The 16153-nt window shown below is 46.3% G+C and overlaps 1 protein-coding gene and 1 long non-coding RNA gene across 2 annotated transcripts in view; one reads left to right on the plus strand and one right to left on the minus strand.

The window, feature by feature from the left end:
• Positions 1 to 12614, minus strand: part of KMT2A (lysine methyltransferase 2A) — a 48177-nt gene extending 35563 nt beyond the window's left edge. Inside the window, exon 1 of the mRNA XM_080984171.1 lies at positions 12174 to 12614. Coding sequence (XP_080840297.1) covers positions 12174 to 12599 — 426 coding nt within the window. The 5' untranslated portion in view covers positions 12600 to 12614. The remainder of the gene's footprint in view (positions 1 to 12173) is intronic.
• Positions 12615 to 12949: 335 nt separating this feature from the next.
• On the plus strand, positions 12950 to 15805 carry LOC308463726. Its single transcript, XR_013979714.1, has 2 exons — positions 12950 to 13279; positions 15459 to 15805. It is a non-coding gene; the product is annotated as an uncharacterized lncRNA (long non-coding RNA).
• Positions 15806 to 16153: the final 348 nt, after the last annotated feature.

Consider the following 16153-nt stretch of genomic DNA (forward strand, 5'->3'; position numbering starts at 1 on the left):
GGCATTTTACTTGCTCCATAAACCTTAATGGAAGAATCAACTGCAGGATTCAAACTGGATGGGAAGAGTTCACCGCTGGCAACCATTCCAAGCAGAAGACCATGCACAGGGTGAAGTGGCAGGAGGGTCCTCTCTACCTCAAGCAGAAAGAAGCCACTATGGCAGCAGGACCAGGATAGCCTAAACTGGAAGTGCCATTCCTGCCTGCTAGGTCTGACAGGAGGAGGGCTGGAACTACACCCCCAATGAAAGAAAGAGAAGAGGAGGCACCTGTGGCAGCCTTTGACTCATATAGTGGTACCTCAGGTTACATACGCTTCAGGTTACAGACTCCGCTAACCCAGAAATAGTACCTCGGGTTAAGAACTTTGCTTCAGGATGAGAACAGAAATCGTGCTCTGGCGGTGCGGCGGCAGCGAGAGGCCCCATTAGCTAAAGTGGTGCTTCAGGTTAAGAACAGCTTCAGGTTAAGAACGGACCTCTGGAACGAATTAAGTACTTAACCCAAGGTACCACTGTATTCCAAGCTCTTTACATCTATCAAGCCTGGAGGCTTATGGTGATCACTTAACTCAAGGTCATCCAGAGGACCAGCCTTCATTTTTGTGTGTGCACCCCTTCAGCATACTTTTTGGGGGTAAATGGAGTACCCTGGCTTTGCCCAGAACTACAGGTGTTGCTTCCAGTTCTCCATGTTTAAACTATAGCAGGTCACCCTTGCAGTCTGTTCTTCCCAGGGAATGCAGATCATTCCATTGCCACCTAAAGGATTTTCCAGAATACAGCTCTGTGTATGTGCACAAACATACCCCCCCACACACAGAGGTGTACTTGATATAGGAAGAAACATTAATTCTAGGAAGAGCTGTGCTGCAGGCCATAGCTAGGAACAGCTGATTCAAGATGAGAGTCATCTGCTGGAAGTCAGTTCTAGAAAAGCAACTTGAGGAACAGCTGCTTTTTGGCTGCCTTTCCTCAACATTCACAACACTGGACTGCAAAGAGGTGGCTTGTTTTTCAGCATTACGTCAAGCAGCAAATTCTCTTACTAGCATTGGCAGGAGGGAGGGGTAGGATGTGTACAGAAAAGCAGGCAACATGCCTGCAGATTTCTCTAAAGCAGAATATTTCATGAAAGATAAATTCAGCTGCAGCCTCTGCATCTGAGCTGAATCAAGCAGAGCTGCGTAAAGAGAATTGCTGTGGTGAAAGCGCATCACTCACAGGCCCTGGTTTTGCACACAGCACTGCAAAGAGCAGCAGCTTCATCATATCTCCTCTGCCAGCCACTCCCCTTGGACACGTGGGGCTCCCTGCAAGAAGTAAACAATGTTCGGCTGAGGAAGGACTGAGGCTTCCTCTACAAAGCTGGCCGAAAATTACAGCTGGTTAATATCAACAGAGACTGCTCTGCAAAGCACAAGGGTAGCCTTTGTAGCTACTAAGCTGGGAGAAAGATCCATGGACAAGCAAGCAGGGAGAGAAGTTTGGGCATGTGACCAAAGCTTCAATTCTTCCATTTCCCCCTTCCTAGAAAGCAAGCACATCAGTCCCAGGCATCCTGAAAGGAACAGCAGCCTTGACTAACAGCTGGAAAGCCAAAGCTGGGCTCTAACCAGCTTCAAGGGAGGCAGTTCAACAAGATCAAAGGCTGTAAATCCTTCAGCCACTCTTTGCAATGATTTCCTGCTGTTGTGAGTCCAACTTAATGAGGAAGAGAGGGAGGCAGAAAGGCAAAGCAATTCCAGACTACCTAGGGATGGAATCTGGGTACCCCAGTCCTCAGCTCTTTCTCAAAACACTTCAACAACACTTTGTGCCTTCATATTTCAGCAACTCATCTTAATCCCTCCAAGCAACAAATTCTGGATCACAACCGCATATCACTAAATTTCTGGCCTGCTGTACTGTTCCATGCTCAGCCACTGAACTCTTTTCTGTTTTGATCGCCAGTCACCAAGAAGCAGAACCTTGAGTCTAGTTGCAGTTTTCTACATTAAGAAGGGGATTGGTGTTTGAACAATTGAAGAATGCAATGTAAGGGCATATACTTAAACTGTTATATAAATTATGACATAACATTTGGCCAGACCATATAGAAATCTTTCCTCGAGAGCCTTGTCAACCAGCTTGAACATAATCATTTTTATGCATAAGTCTTCTTCTTATTCTACTGGGTATAAAATGATCCCAAAGTGAAAGTTTGATATTTTTCTTCTTTACCAGTAAGCATCCCACACCTAAGCTCTGTAATATACAACCCCTTTATATTGTTTTTGCATGATTTCATTGGTGTAGGTTGTTAAATACTATGACCTTATCTGACAGAGATCCTTTTGGAAAGACTCTTTCTCTTAAGCTTGTATATTACAAGTGCACCAGAGTTGCCCCCTTATTTATACCAAGTTGTGTGGGAAGCAGCTTCCCCATGGCACTATCCCACTGCCCGTGATGGTATATGTATGAAAACATCACAAACATGTCAGTTCCCTTCTATCTGATCAGCTGGTGAGAAATAGACAATAGACCAAAAACAAAACAAAACAACCCCCAAAACCCCCCACAACCAACCCAGAAAACATTCCTTGACCTAACCTTTCCTTCCACGGTTCCTTTTATCCCCCCTTCCCCATGTTTTCTCAGTTCACCTTTTCTATCGCAACAACTTTTATATACTTTATTATTTCTTACTCTGCTGAAAATCTTCCCATCCTGCTAGGTAAATTGTTTACTTATAGTACTTTCCCATATATTCCATAAACAACATCCAGTCCTCTTTATAGATTTTGCCATTTTGGTTTCTTATTCTAGTAGTCATCCCTACTAGCTCTGCATATAACAGTTTAATGTGCCATTCACTCAGCAGTAGGTTAGAGGGCTGAACACCCTCTTTTACAAAATATGAAAATGGAGATTCATCAGCTTCTGTCTGATGTGACAGATTCTTTCACTTTCAAGGGGCCTTATATAATAATTCCTGTCTTGGGTGAAGCCAACATAGCGGTGGATTGGGTGAAGCTGCAATTTTCTTCTAATTAGTCAAGAGCTTCATGGTCTGAGTATACGGAGGCTGCACTCCTGGATCTCAAAGCCTTTTTCTGCAGCCACTCAAGCCACCAGGCTTGAAAAGAGTCTCCCTTCTTTCCCTTCCCTTGCTTTGTAAGAGACAATTCCTCCATCCCTACCCACAAGCATCTCCAGTGGGAATCTAGTGAACAATGACTCAGGAGCCAGTGATTTAAGGTGGAAAAATTCCCAGTGCTTTTATTTTTCCACAGAAACTCTTCCGTTTCATAAGTTCACTATTAACAATGAACAGATGCCAACTGTGAACAAAATATTAGGCAAGACTGACAGTTTCAACATTTTTAGCTTTGCTTACTAAACACAAGTAAAACAGACATGATGAATTTGATTAGTTTCTAGGGCATCAGAAAATTTTCTGATTCCAACTGATTTTTTTTCTAATGCAAATCACCTTATGCAAATCAGGGTAATTTGTACAGGATTCCCCCCCCCCCCCCGAAAACTCAAATCACTCCCAGGGACTGTTGTGTCTGCTTAAAACTGAGACAAAAGTGGAACCCATCTAGCTATGTTCTTTAAGCTTTAAAACAGGACAACTGTAGAAGGCTCTCCACCGTGTCTGAGTGGCCCAACAGCAAAATAAAGTCATTTGGGATTACAAAATGGTTGGGTGTATATCATGCTGACCCCCCAAGTAAGTTAGAAATAGAAAAAGAGATTGCAAGCCTGTAAGGCTTTGGGAGGCTTTAGAAGAACAACTGAGCTTTGCAGACAGACCAGAAGCACTCCATGTTTAAGCAGGCCATAGATTTGCTGAAGAAAGCCAGCCCAAGTTACCAGAGAAACAGGTGGATGAGACAAGGATCTTATTGTGCCAGCACTTAGAGGATTTATCAGTTTCAATGTAAAAGCATTCCCTCAACATACCTTGGCTTTTTGTTTCTCTTTCTGGAACCAAGAGGAAAATGCAGCACCTTCTATATTAGATGAAGCAGCAATGAACCTAACTGACAGAGAAGCTCCAGAAAGAACAGCCTTTGCAGTAGCAGCAGCATTGCAACAGGGAGCCTGCTTCCTACCTACTTAAGAAGCTGGGGCTAAGATACGGGTCTGTGCTACAGCAGAAACCAGGCAGCCCAAGGAAAAGAGATGGGGAATAAGTAGGCTCCACTGCTTTATAGCCCCCACAAGTCATGACTCCAGTTTGGGTGCTGTCCCTTCCTGCAGAAAGTGTCAGTTGGGAAGAGCTTTCCCCCACCCTTCTCATATCTTTTGGCATTATTGTCTTCAGACTTCCCCATTTTCTGAGGCTCTTTGTCCTGGTTTTTGACACCTGAGGTGTACATTTTAGGACACACATTATTTCTGTAATTTTAAGTTGTTTTAAATTATTTTTAACATCATGTTTTAATAGCTGTAATGAAGATGGGTAATAAATTATAATGCTAATAATAATAGCATGCAAGCCTTTCACTAATTAAGTTTTTCAGATGATTCAAATAGTTATGCAGAAATGATAATTCTCCCAAGATCCATCTAGAGTCCTGGCAGACTTTCCTCTCTTAAAGGATTAACTTCCATCACAAAGGATAAGTCTTCTTCCCTCTTTCCTGATTTCTAATCTTTATGTATTGCTTTTTGGTGTAAGTGCATAAAAGGTAGGAAATAAAAGAAAACCACCCTAAATATGTTTTTAAAAGAACTATAAATAATAAAAACAAAGGCCAATAGTTAAGACTTAGCTAAATACAAATAAAGAGAGTATGCATCTTTAAATGGTATTTGGGGGCCAATCCAAAGCTTCAGAGATCCAAAGATTCCTGGTTGCAGCCCAGGGGCTTCTGACAGCCCAAAACAACTGCCCCCACTTCCTGTCCCCAGGATCCCAACTAACTGAGCAGCCATAAAAGAATGCCAAAGTCACAGCAGGGAACACAACTTATATATACACAGTGGAGCTCCATCACTTGAAATAGACAACAAGCAGCCAAGACTAATAACAAAGTAGGAATAATGTTAAGTCTTCTATCAGAACCCTTACACTTCTAGACTCCCCCTGGAGTCCAGACACAAACACACCTCAGGAACCTCCTTCAACAGGGACTGCAAGGATAAGGGATCCCACAGGTGTGCAAAGGAGTGCAGAGCCGGTGCTTTAAAAGCTTACAGATTTATTCCCAGGTGTTTACAATGCAATTTAAAATACATAAACATCAACAATATTCAAGAACGGCAATACAAAACAACAACATGTTAACACAATTCAGCTATCACCCTGAAAAAGCATCAGAAAGGGAAACCATCATACCAGTGGCTAAATTATCATTTCATTAAAATGATAAGAGAATCAGATATTGGCTGCTTATTGTCTATGCCAAGTTAAAACCTGATAAAGCTTTGGGGGGGGGAACACACTGTTATTATGATTATTTTATTATTATGCTTTTTGTTATGTTTTTATTTTTACGCTCCCTAAAATGTTTTCTTAATGTTGTACACTGCCCTTGGATCTTTGGATAAAGAGTGGTATATAAATTGAATTAATCATCATCATCATTCTGGGATAGCTCAGTGAGTAAAGCATGAGACTCATCTCTGCGTTGTGGGTGGACTAGATGACCCTCATGGTCCCTTTTAACCCTATGATTCTAATAAGCTGGGCATCTGGCAGAATTTGTGGAGGGTGTTCCACAGATCAAAATGTTCTAGCTTCTGTTGCCTTTCCAGTCTGTGTGACAGTCATGCAATGGGTGCAGCAATCTGCAGCATGCAGACAGAGTAATAGAAACTTCAGCATTTGTTACTTCTCTACCTGTCATGCAGCTTTCAAGAGCACAGCACAGGAATCTTGCAAGACCAATACTACTGGTGAGCCCATTCACCTAAACCCTTTCACAACTGGCACATTTCAACAAAAGCTGTGCCTCTGCTCTTGTGATAGTTAACAAATAAGGAACCAGCACCCCCTACAGCTATCATGTGCTAAATAGAAAAAACTCCAACAGCCCAGGCCAAGGAGGGTCTGCATACCCTGATTAACACCTTGCATCAGCCATGCTGAGGGACACCCCATCCACCCAGAGAACCTAAAGGCAGAAGACCCAATGACACTTGGACACCTCCTCCTCTGCTTCAACAGCAGAGACATGATGAACCTGAACTGAAGGCAGAGCAAATGGTTCAACACACATCTAGCAAAATGAGACCAACCATCCCTGGGCCCTACTCAGCAGGACAAAGTGAAAAAACCCCTGAAACATACACCAGATCTAGAGGGCAGCTATAATAACTATTGCATGCTGCCTGTCCTTGCTGCTGCAACACCCTTTTCTTTCTCTAGCTTGAATCCTTGGCTGGACAGCTCCCTGCCTGCTTTGGCACACCTTGCCTTCATTGCCTGACCAGCTTCCCAGTCTCATCATATGACAGGAAATCCATCCACCCCACTCATGGTTGCTGAGGAGACAGCAATTCAGTCCCCTCCCAGCCATGTCCAGCCCAGTAACTCCTGGTGTGATAATTAACGTAGCAGCTGGGCTCAGCTCTGGAGGGCCAAGAGTGCTTTGAGAAAATTGTCAGCAGACATTGGTAATTATCCTAACGAAAAGGGTATGTCAATGAACCGGATGCCGGGACTGGGTATATTGTGACATGAGTCAGTTATCTGAACAAGGCTACTGGAGAGTAATTCCAGTTGCTGCACTGTCTGGTATGAGTCTAACCCAGCAGACTGGTACCAGGAATTGAACCCATGATCTCATGTATGCTAACCAGTGCAATGCCACAACATAGGCACTTTTAAGATTGGGGTGGGAGACATCTCATGGATGGATTGCGGGGGGGGGGGGGGGGGTAGGAAGTGGTACGTGCCAGGAGCTTGGCCCCAGAAGATCAAAATGTCCCAACCATAGTTTTTATTTATCAACCATAGTTTTTATTTATTTATTTACAGGCTCCTGCATTCTGTGAGTACGGCAGGGATAGCCCATGTGGTGCCCTCCAGATATTGCTAGACTCTCAACTGCCATCAGCCCCATTCAGCTTAGTCCATGGTCAAGGATGATGAAAGTTGTAGTCCAACTAATGTCCAGAGGGCAGTGTTGGTTATCTCTGGGTTAGGTTATCCCTCTCTGGTCCAGGAAGCCCCAGCCCTAGTCCTGCTACCTCACCCTTTTCCCCATCTAAAGCTACTGCTGCTCACAAAGGGGAGCTTCCCCCCTTGTGGAGGTCACAAACACATTGCTCCTGGGCAGCTCAAAGGGCGGCCTCCTGTAAGCTTGCTGATATAGCTTCCATTCTTGTTTGTCTGCATGGCTCTTCCTTGCCAAAAACACCCCCTCACCTCACAATAAAAACATATTTTGTGCAGCATTACTTGTACTGCCTGTGTAGTATTGCTGGCCCCATAGCAGGACTTAACCTTACTCTTGGGAAGCCTCTGATTGCTGAGCACTGGGATGCCTTTACTGGAGGAGGTGCTCTATTTCTGGGAACTAGAATATGACTATGGGGTGGAAAGAGTGCTTCTGCTGGTTCCTGTAAGTTGATTGGTGCATTGTATGCATTGCTAATGAGGGGATCTTATCACCAATTGATGGACGGCACCAGAGCTTTTACGGATGCTCTGGGAGTTCTGTCAGTGTCATTACATTTTTGTTTTTGTTTGCATAGTTGTTGTTGTGCCACTGATTGCTACTGACTAGGCACAGAAACAGAACTATATTAAACCAGCACTGAGTTTAATGTGCCAAGTTTAACTCTTTCCCAGAACAATCTCATGTAACAGGAGCATAGAATGGGAGCCCCTACCCATTATTACCTTGAGAAATTATTTTGGGGGGAAGTGGGGAATAGTCTTTTGGCTTTCTTAGTCTCCAGTAATGCTGTTTAAGATAAGACAAGATACTCTTTATGTTGGTTGTTTTTACTTTGAGCAACTCATAAGTTTTACAAATAAATGAATTCCTCTTTCTTCAGAGGTGCTCTATTAATTTTACTCCAGCAAAGTCCTATTGGACAGAGGTAGCACCTTTCATTTGTCTGCCATAAAGCACTGTTTTTGCAGAAGTCAATATAAGCCCAAGTGATAAAGACTGACTTGGCACTCACATATTCCCCTGTTCCCCAAGTGCTAAGATCTTCTTTGGAAATAAAGTCTGCATGGCCTGAGAAGGTGTTTTGTACACAGCAAGCTTCAAGGTTCCAGGGAAGACTGGGGGCTGATGTTTTCCTAACAGGAGCCAAGAACACATCCAGCAGCTTAGCTCTTGAGGTTTAATTATGCAGGATGCTGCCAGGTGGACTTTGGTAATACAGTGCCCTGAGCAGGGACAAAATCCCCCCCCCCCCCCGGTATTTCTTATTTTCACAAAATTCCTTTTAGAACAGTTGCTTTTTAATGGATCTTCTCAATATTATTATTATTTTGCAATCCCTTGGCTTGCCACTCTAAGATAGGGAACTGGCTGCAGCACCCTAAATCCAGAGCTGATGCCAGCTGAGAACATGATACTACTAGCTGACCAGAAGTACAACATACCAAGCAACAAAGTTGCTATGCTGTCAGTGTAAAATGTACAATTTTGAGTGGCAAAATTTCAAAATTATGAAAGAAAAATATATTCAAACACAGTTCTGACCATCCCTTCCTGCAATGATTTCAATAAAGTTCTTTAGCTTGCCTCCTAAAAAATTATGATCCATTCACAATTACAGTGCAATAGTGACATCACTGTTTTAGGTTACTTGTTTGTTTGATATTCTGTCCTTCAGTTGAACTTTGAAGGGGGAATTACAGCATATAAGGATAATAAAAAAGAAAAACATAACAGCTGCAAAAAATAAATAAGATTCCCAATGGAATAGCCTAAAAAGAAAGTAGCATTAAAAGACCTCTGATGGGTACCAGAAAGGCAACTAAGATGTCATTTACATGCTAAGCTTCTTTCTCAAATACTTAAAACTCAGATGAAATAGCAAAAATTAATTTTTTCATCAATGCTGACTTAAAGTTGTATGAAACAAGTTCAGCATTCTTAAACTTAAATTTTAATTATGGGGAAAAAATAAACAGATGTGGGTTATAACATCTGTTGCTGAAAGAGAACAGAAGCTGCTCTGCTGCTCAGAGCACTTAAGTGGCCAATTCTCTGCTACATCACTGAAAGGCCTCAGAAAGGAAATAGGCTCTGCCAGAACGAAAGATGCAAGACCATCAAAATCTCTGTCACCAAGGCAGGTGTGGCATACTGATATCAATATCAAATAATTTGAAATGAGTGGGACATGCCCCCATCATTCAAATCAGTTTGCAGGCAATTAATTTTCCTCTTAGAAAAGTTGCGATAACATCAAGCTTCCCAGTGGCAACTTCAGTCTAAGTTTCTTCAAGCCCTACCTGAATAAAACAAATCCAAACTGGAAGATCTAAGATAATAAGTGACATATTTGCAATAAAGGTTCCTTATCAGTGTTTGTGCCACTGCACTGATATGTACTGATTCATCTGTAAATAACTAGGGCTCCATATTTTACATGAGTAGAGGTCCACATATTTTTTAAAATTACTACATCTACACAATTTGGTTAAATCAAATGTATTCTGTCTCTGAATAGGACTTTACTGAGCAAATGTCCAAAGTTTATTATAAAAATGTAAAATGGAAAGTTTTTTTCTTAAAACATGTAATTGCCCTAATATGTCTCAGCTAGGTTAGTCCAGCTATCCTAATAGCAACACAGCTGTTTTAACAATGTTTTCACTAGAACACCCCACTTTCCCCCAAAAGAGTAATGACTGAAAGAGCTGCTTATTTGAAGGACTCCTTTAGGAAAGAAAGAACAATAAACTCAATAAAGTGGTTGGGTCTGGATGTATGAAAAATCCAAGTTCAATTGTCTGGGCCTGGAAGCTAATCTTTCTCATTTATAAGCCATTTTTTAAGAAATGAAGTGATACTAAAATGAGCCCCAATTCTCTTGAGCTTCTTTGAGACTGGGTAAAGTCAGTTCTCAGCCTTGCGGTTTATTAACCTTTGCTTAGTTACAACAATTCCATGCACACATTTTCACATGTAAATAAATCTCGAAAAAACCTGATTTAAAACCTGTTTACATAAAATTATTGCATCCAACTGCTAAATTCATGAGGGAGATGGCACCTAGCACCGTTTAGGGCTTACCTCAAACTGCTCAAGAGGCTCATTCAAGAGAGGAGCAGAGGCAGGTGCCTTGTCATTAGGTAGGAGAAGGTAAGCAGCAGCTTGTATCAACCACAGTAAAATCATAAATAATGATTAAGTGCTGCATAACTGTTTACAGCCTTTGACTAATCAAACAATCTATGGCCTTTTAAACTGTGGCCTTTTAAACTTTTAAACTGGAGGGGTTATTGTTTTTGTTTGGTATTATGTTATATATAATATATATTATGAAATATTATATATAGAGAGTGTGTGTGGTTTTATATTGTAAACCACTCTGTTATCTTTGGAAGAAAGGCAGACCAGAAATTCAATAAACTAAACTAAACAAACAAACATAGGAAGCTGCCTTATATTGTCAGACCACTTAATCCATCTAGCTCAGTATTCTCTACAATGAATAGCAGGAGCTCTCCATGGTTTCAGGCAGGAAACATTCCCAGTCCTACCTAGCGATGCCACTGGGGCTTGAACCAGGGACCTTGTGCATACAAGCTAGATGCTCTACCACTGAGCATTTATGGCCATTCCCATATAGAAAGATTTTGGGGGACAACTGTATAACAACCTACTTCAGCCTGGAGCCTTCCAGATGTTTTGGACTGCAACTATGCACAACCATACAGGCTGGGGCTGATAGTTGTAGTCCAAAAAGCTCTAGAGGCTATCAGGTTGGGGAACACTGCCGCAAAGCAAGCTACTTAGCCAGCCTCCCAACCTAAGCAATAGAAATACCCCATGGTATTGTAGTCCAATATCTGAAAGGCCAACAGATTGAACATCCCTGTTTTACAGGAATATAGGAAGGTAGGGAAAGTACTGAACAGAAGAAAGAGAAAACCATAGAATCATATAATTATAGAGTTGGAAGAGATTCCTGAGGACCATCTAGTCTAACCTCCTGCAATGCAGGAATTTCAACCACATCATACATAACAAATGGCCATTCAACGTCTGCTTAAAAACCTACATGGAAGGAGAGTCCACTGCCTCCTGAGGGAGGCTGTTCTACTATCTACTACTGTGGCTCTGTCAGAAAGTTCTTCCTGATGTTTAGTTGGAATATCCTTCCTTGTATTTTGAAGCCATTGGTTCAGGTCCTAGCCTCCTGACAGGTCTTTAGGTATTTGAAGATGGCTATCATATCTCCTGTCAGTCTCTTCTTCTCCAGGATAAATACGCTCCCTTAACCAGTGATGCCTGACCACCTGGACACCCTTGCTTGCAGGGAGGCCGGCAAGCAGATAGAAAAGCGCCTGGCAAGGACACATCCCTACACAAAGTGCATTGCAACCGTGGCGAGATTGCTTCCCTGCAGGAGGAGTGCGGAGGCAGGCAGGATCGTGGCCCCGCGGCTTTGATAGTCGGGAGGAGGCGAGGGGGGAGAGCTCTTCTTCCCCTCCCAGCGGGCAGAAATGCAGGTGCGAGCGGGCCTTGCCGCTCCCGCTCCCTCCCCGGCGAGAAGCGCGGATGCTTCCAAGGAGAGAGCGAGAGAAGGGAGAGGGTGGCGCTGGCGTCCTCGCTCGCTCGCTGCTTCTCCCGCCCCGCCGTTCTTCGCGCGCAGCAGCAGCATCTCCTCCCGGGGAGGCGAGGTGGGCGTGCCTGTCAAGTCTCCCGCGGCGGCCCAGGCTGCTGGTTGCGAGGCGGGCACGAGGTGGGCGGATCCCCCCCGGGAGGTGGTGGTTGTAGAAAGGGGGGGGGTAAAGAAAGCCTCCGCCTTCTCCCGCTCCATCCATCCCGAGGCGGCTCGTTTCCCGCCGGGCGCGAGCGCAGGCACGCCCCCCATCTCCTGCCGCCCCGCGTGCGCGCGCGCTTCTCTTTTCCCCCGCCACACACGCGAGCGAGCGCGCGTGCTAGGGAAGTCTCCCCCGCTAGCCCCCCCCGCCGCACACATCCCGCTCCCTCCCCTTCCCTCCCCCGCGCGCCCGGCCGCCTGCTCCTCACCTCTCCACTGCCCGCCTCAGCACCGCAGGCCGCCCGGAACCGGCGCAGGTTGATGCCGATGGTGGCCGAGACCTGGAGCGCCGCGTCGAAGCCCGGCGCCACCCCGGCACTGGCCGCTGTCGCCGCTACCGAGGAGGCAGCGGCGGCGCCCGAGCCGGGAGCAGCAGCGGGTGGAGGCGGAGGAGGCGGCGGGCCGAGGGCGGCGGCGGCGGCGGAGGCCGAGGAAGAGCCGCCCGCCCCGCCCCCTCCACCGCTGTTTCCCGCCGGCGCGGCCGCTCCTCCGCCGCCAGCCGGGCGCTCCTCGGGCGGCTCCCCGCGCAGGCTGCGCACGGCCGGCACCCGCACGCGGCAGCCCCCGAGCCCGCGGCGGCCCCAGCCACAGCTGCCGGGCCGGGCCGGGAAGCGCCACCGACCGCTGTGCGCCATCTTTACTGTGAGGCGACGAGCCAGAGAGCGGGGCCGGGCCGCGCCCGGGAACCTGCCTGGCGCACAACCCGCCCCTAGGGGCGCTGCAGACACGCGGCTCCCATCCAGGTTCCGGGGCCCCGCCAGAGCGCCGCCCCGCGCCTCGCCTGAGCCATGGCTCGCCGCAGCAGCCGCGGCATAACAGCGGAGCCTATACAGGGGCCGGGGCCCCCGCCCGGGAAGCGGAACACCTCAAAAGACCGGCCGGCCTGCGCGGCATAACTTTGGGCGGCATGCTTGGCGCGGGGCCCCCGGCTGGGGCGGGCCTTCGGCTTCATTGCGGCCGCCTGGTCCGCCCAGTGGCCACTGGCGGGGACCGCAGCAAACGGCGGCGGCAGGAGCAGCAGCTGCTCCTACGGCCGCCCTTGCGAGGATGCCCGCCCGCGGCAGCCTCCTGCAACGGGACAAGGGCAGCAGGTGCAGCGCGGCTGGAGGCGCTGCAAGGCGGCCGCCCCAGATCAAGAGCAGGCGCGGGTGTGGCCTCGCTCACGTGCCAAAACTTAGCCTGGCGGCAAAACAGCGAAAAAAGGCGCTTAGAGAAAAGAGCATCCTGGTGGCGCACCCTGCTAGGCCTTTCTTCTTTCTAAGGTTGCAAGGCCAGCTTTGCCTTGCAACTGGAAGTCTCCGCTTCTCCCCCTCTAGTAAGGCTGCTCTCTTGCCCTCCCTTCTCTTCTCTTGGCACCAGTGCGAAATGCCCTTCTGCCTCCATGGGGGGGGGGGGGCAAGGAAAGCTTCACACCAGCTTTGCTGATGAAACCCAAATTTGGCAGACGTATCTGGTTCGAATCCCCGCGACGGGGTGAGCTCCCATTGCTCGGTCCCTGCTCCTGCCAACCTAGCAGTTCAAAAGCACATCAAAGTGCAAGTAGATAAATAGGTACTGCTCCGGTGGGAAGGTAAACAGCATTTCCGTGCACTGCTCTGGTTCGCCAGAAGCGGCTTAGTCATGCTGGCCACATGATCTGGAAGCTGTACGCCGGCTCCCTCGGCCAATAAAGTGAGATGAGCGCCGCAACCCTAGAGTCCCTCACGACTGGAACGAATGGTCAGGGGTCCCTTTACCTTTATCTGCTTTGGCCGCATGCTGTGCGCAAGCCAAGTGGGAAATAGCATCACTCATCCAACTTCCTGCTTCAGCTTAATGTACCCATTCTGGGACTAAAAGGAAGCCACCCTCAACACTTCATAACAAAGGTGGTGGGTATTCGGCTTTGTGGTTACCAGAGAAAGCCCTCAATGGCCACATTTCCCATATTGGCCTTTCTTTAAAGACAGCCACAGCCTGGCAGACTAAGCAGCACAAGCCTAGCTGGACTGATGGTGTGACTCACTCTTAAATTTCTGTAGCTGAGGAGGATGGGATAGGCTAAGCCAAGGACTCACCCAAACAGATTCCCTCAGACTGAATGTGCTGTTTGGGTGTATATATACTGCTTTCACCATTGCTGAAGGCTGGGCCTGCTTATCCATGAATATCCAACAGCCCCCTTTGTAACCATGAGAACTTTAGGGTGCTGGGCAATTCCCCACCTGCACTTAACAGGGCTGGTTAAGGGCAACACGGGGCAAATAATAAGGGACCAGCAGGTCATGTAGTCCAACTCCTAGATAGATGTCATTATCCTGGCATAATAAAAACAAGACTCGGTTTTGCCGTTGGACCACACAAACAGCAGCATTATTGACCAGGCCAAGGGAATACAAACACTATTCTCTGCCATGGACTTCTCTAGTGGCAGACAGCGGATACGTAGCAAAGCCCACCAGGGAGGTTGCCACCGCTAAATACAATCTGAGCTGCAGAAATTGGTGTTACCGTGCTGTTGCTGCTGCTTCCGATCCCCTTCTGTGGTCTCTCAATCCTGGGGTCTCTCACCAGCAAGCCACAATTAAGTTCCGTGTAGGCGTTGCCTGCTGGGATGCTAAGCAACTACACTGAAACAATACTGTGATTTCTCAGCTGGAAACAGGTGGGGGAGGGGGGAGGAGAGGGAGGTTGGAAAGCCTCTGCACCAGAGACCCAAGTCTTTGTAAACCTGTGCCAGTATTGAGTTTGTGGTGCATTTAGATTCCTGGGCCCTAGTAGAGAGCATTCCTTGCTGTCAAGCAGACTGGTGGGTTATTCTACAGCAACTCCATTATAAACATTAATATTCCTACCCACCTGTTTTAAAACTTTGGAGTCCTAGAAAGTGGAGTGCTGTAGTTCTAAACAAGGGCAAGGAAGGGAACCATCACTCCAGTCATGCACCTCTGAATATACATCCTTACAGACTGCACTCACCAGAGAGGCGTGGATTCCCTTGCCTTTCCTTCCCTGCATCATAGGCCCCAAGTAATAACTCTGGCAGCCTCCTCACAAACTGCAGAATAACGTTAAGAACTAGGATTGCCACCTCTATGGGTACAACCTATATTAGGCATAATTAAGCAGCACATTGTGCCACCTGGTCTACTATCAGACTGTGCAACTAAGGCTCATCTTTCTCTAAAAACCGAGGCATTCCTTTGGCACAGATCCACATCTATATATAGCTGGACATTGCTAATGTATTAATAGTCAGGAAATGACTAAAGGGAAGATGATGTTTCTTGGGAGTTTTCGATCTAGAAAAGACACTAAATTTCAAGGATCAAAACCCACACTAACTTTACTGAGGATGCCTTGTTAAGGGGCACTACCATATATCTGATCCAAATAACTTTATTGTACTAGCCCCTGGCCACAACAAATCTGAATGGAAAAAAAAAATGCAAACAAAAGGGGTGTCGCACTACAAATAATGGTCTCTTATTTGGATCTCTGTGTTTCCCTTACAGTTCACTATGTTGTCCAGGGTCTTCTTTCTGATCTTTTTGGCAGCCAAAGCAAAAAGGACGACTTTATGAGGCAGTGAAGCATTTACATCGCTAAGAAGCCATATAACTTTCTCTGCTAGGGAGAGACATAGAGACAGTAAAGTGAGAAATCGCCTCCTGGGTCCCACTACCATATAGACCAGGACACTTTGATCAAGATGTGTATTTTTGGCATTCTACCCAGTTTAGCAATGCTGATGGACAAATATGTTCCACTCCTCTTTGCAACACAGGAGACTGGAAGGAATGTGGCCATACTTGCCTTCAGGTGCTCCTGACTAGGAAAAGGATTAAATATTCATTTGGAATTCTGGCCTACTGTTTTTAGGAGCAAGCTGCAATACAACAGCACATAAAAAGAAATCCCTGCTAAAACCTCATGCTCATTAACAACCAAGCTTCATCCATCACACCATCTTGTTTCTTCCTGTGAGGTCTGTACTCCAGCAGACCTGCCAGAGTAAGGAAAGCCATAGTTTGCTGCACTTCCACACAAAGTTAAATACAAAGCCATGCAATAATGAGGTTATATTTAAAGCAAGACAGGCTGAGTAAAGTTATCCTTCCAACAGCACAGTCACATTGGTTTTCAAGGAATTAGCATGATAGGTTTGGTGGCTTTTTTTTTAAGTCGTGAAACCACTTCCACAGCTGGC

This window comes from Podarcis pityusensis (assembly GCF_964106645.2).
Source record: "Podarcis pityusensis genome assembly, chromosome: 15".
Lineage (NCBI taxonomy): Eukaryota > Metazoa > Chordata > Lepidosauria > Squamata > Lacertidae > Podarcis > Podarcis pityusensis.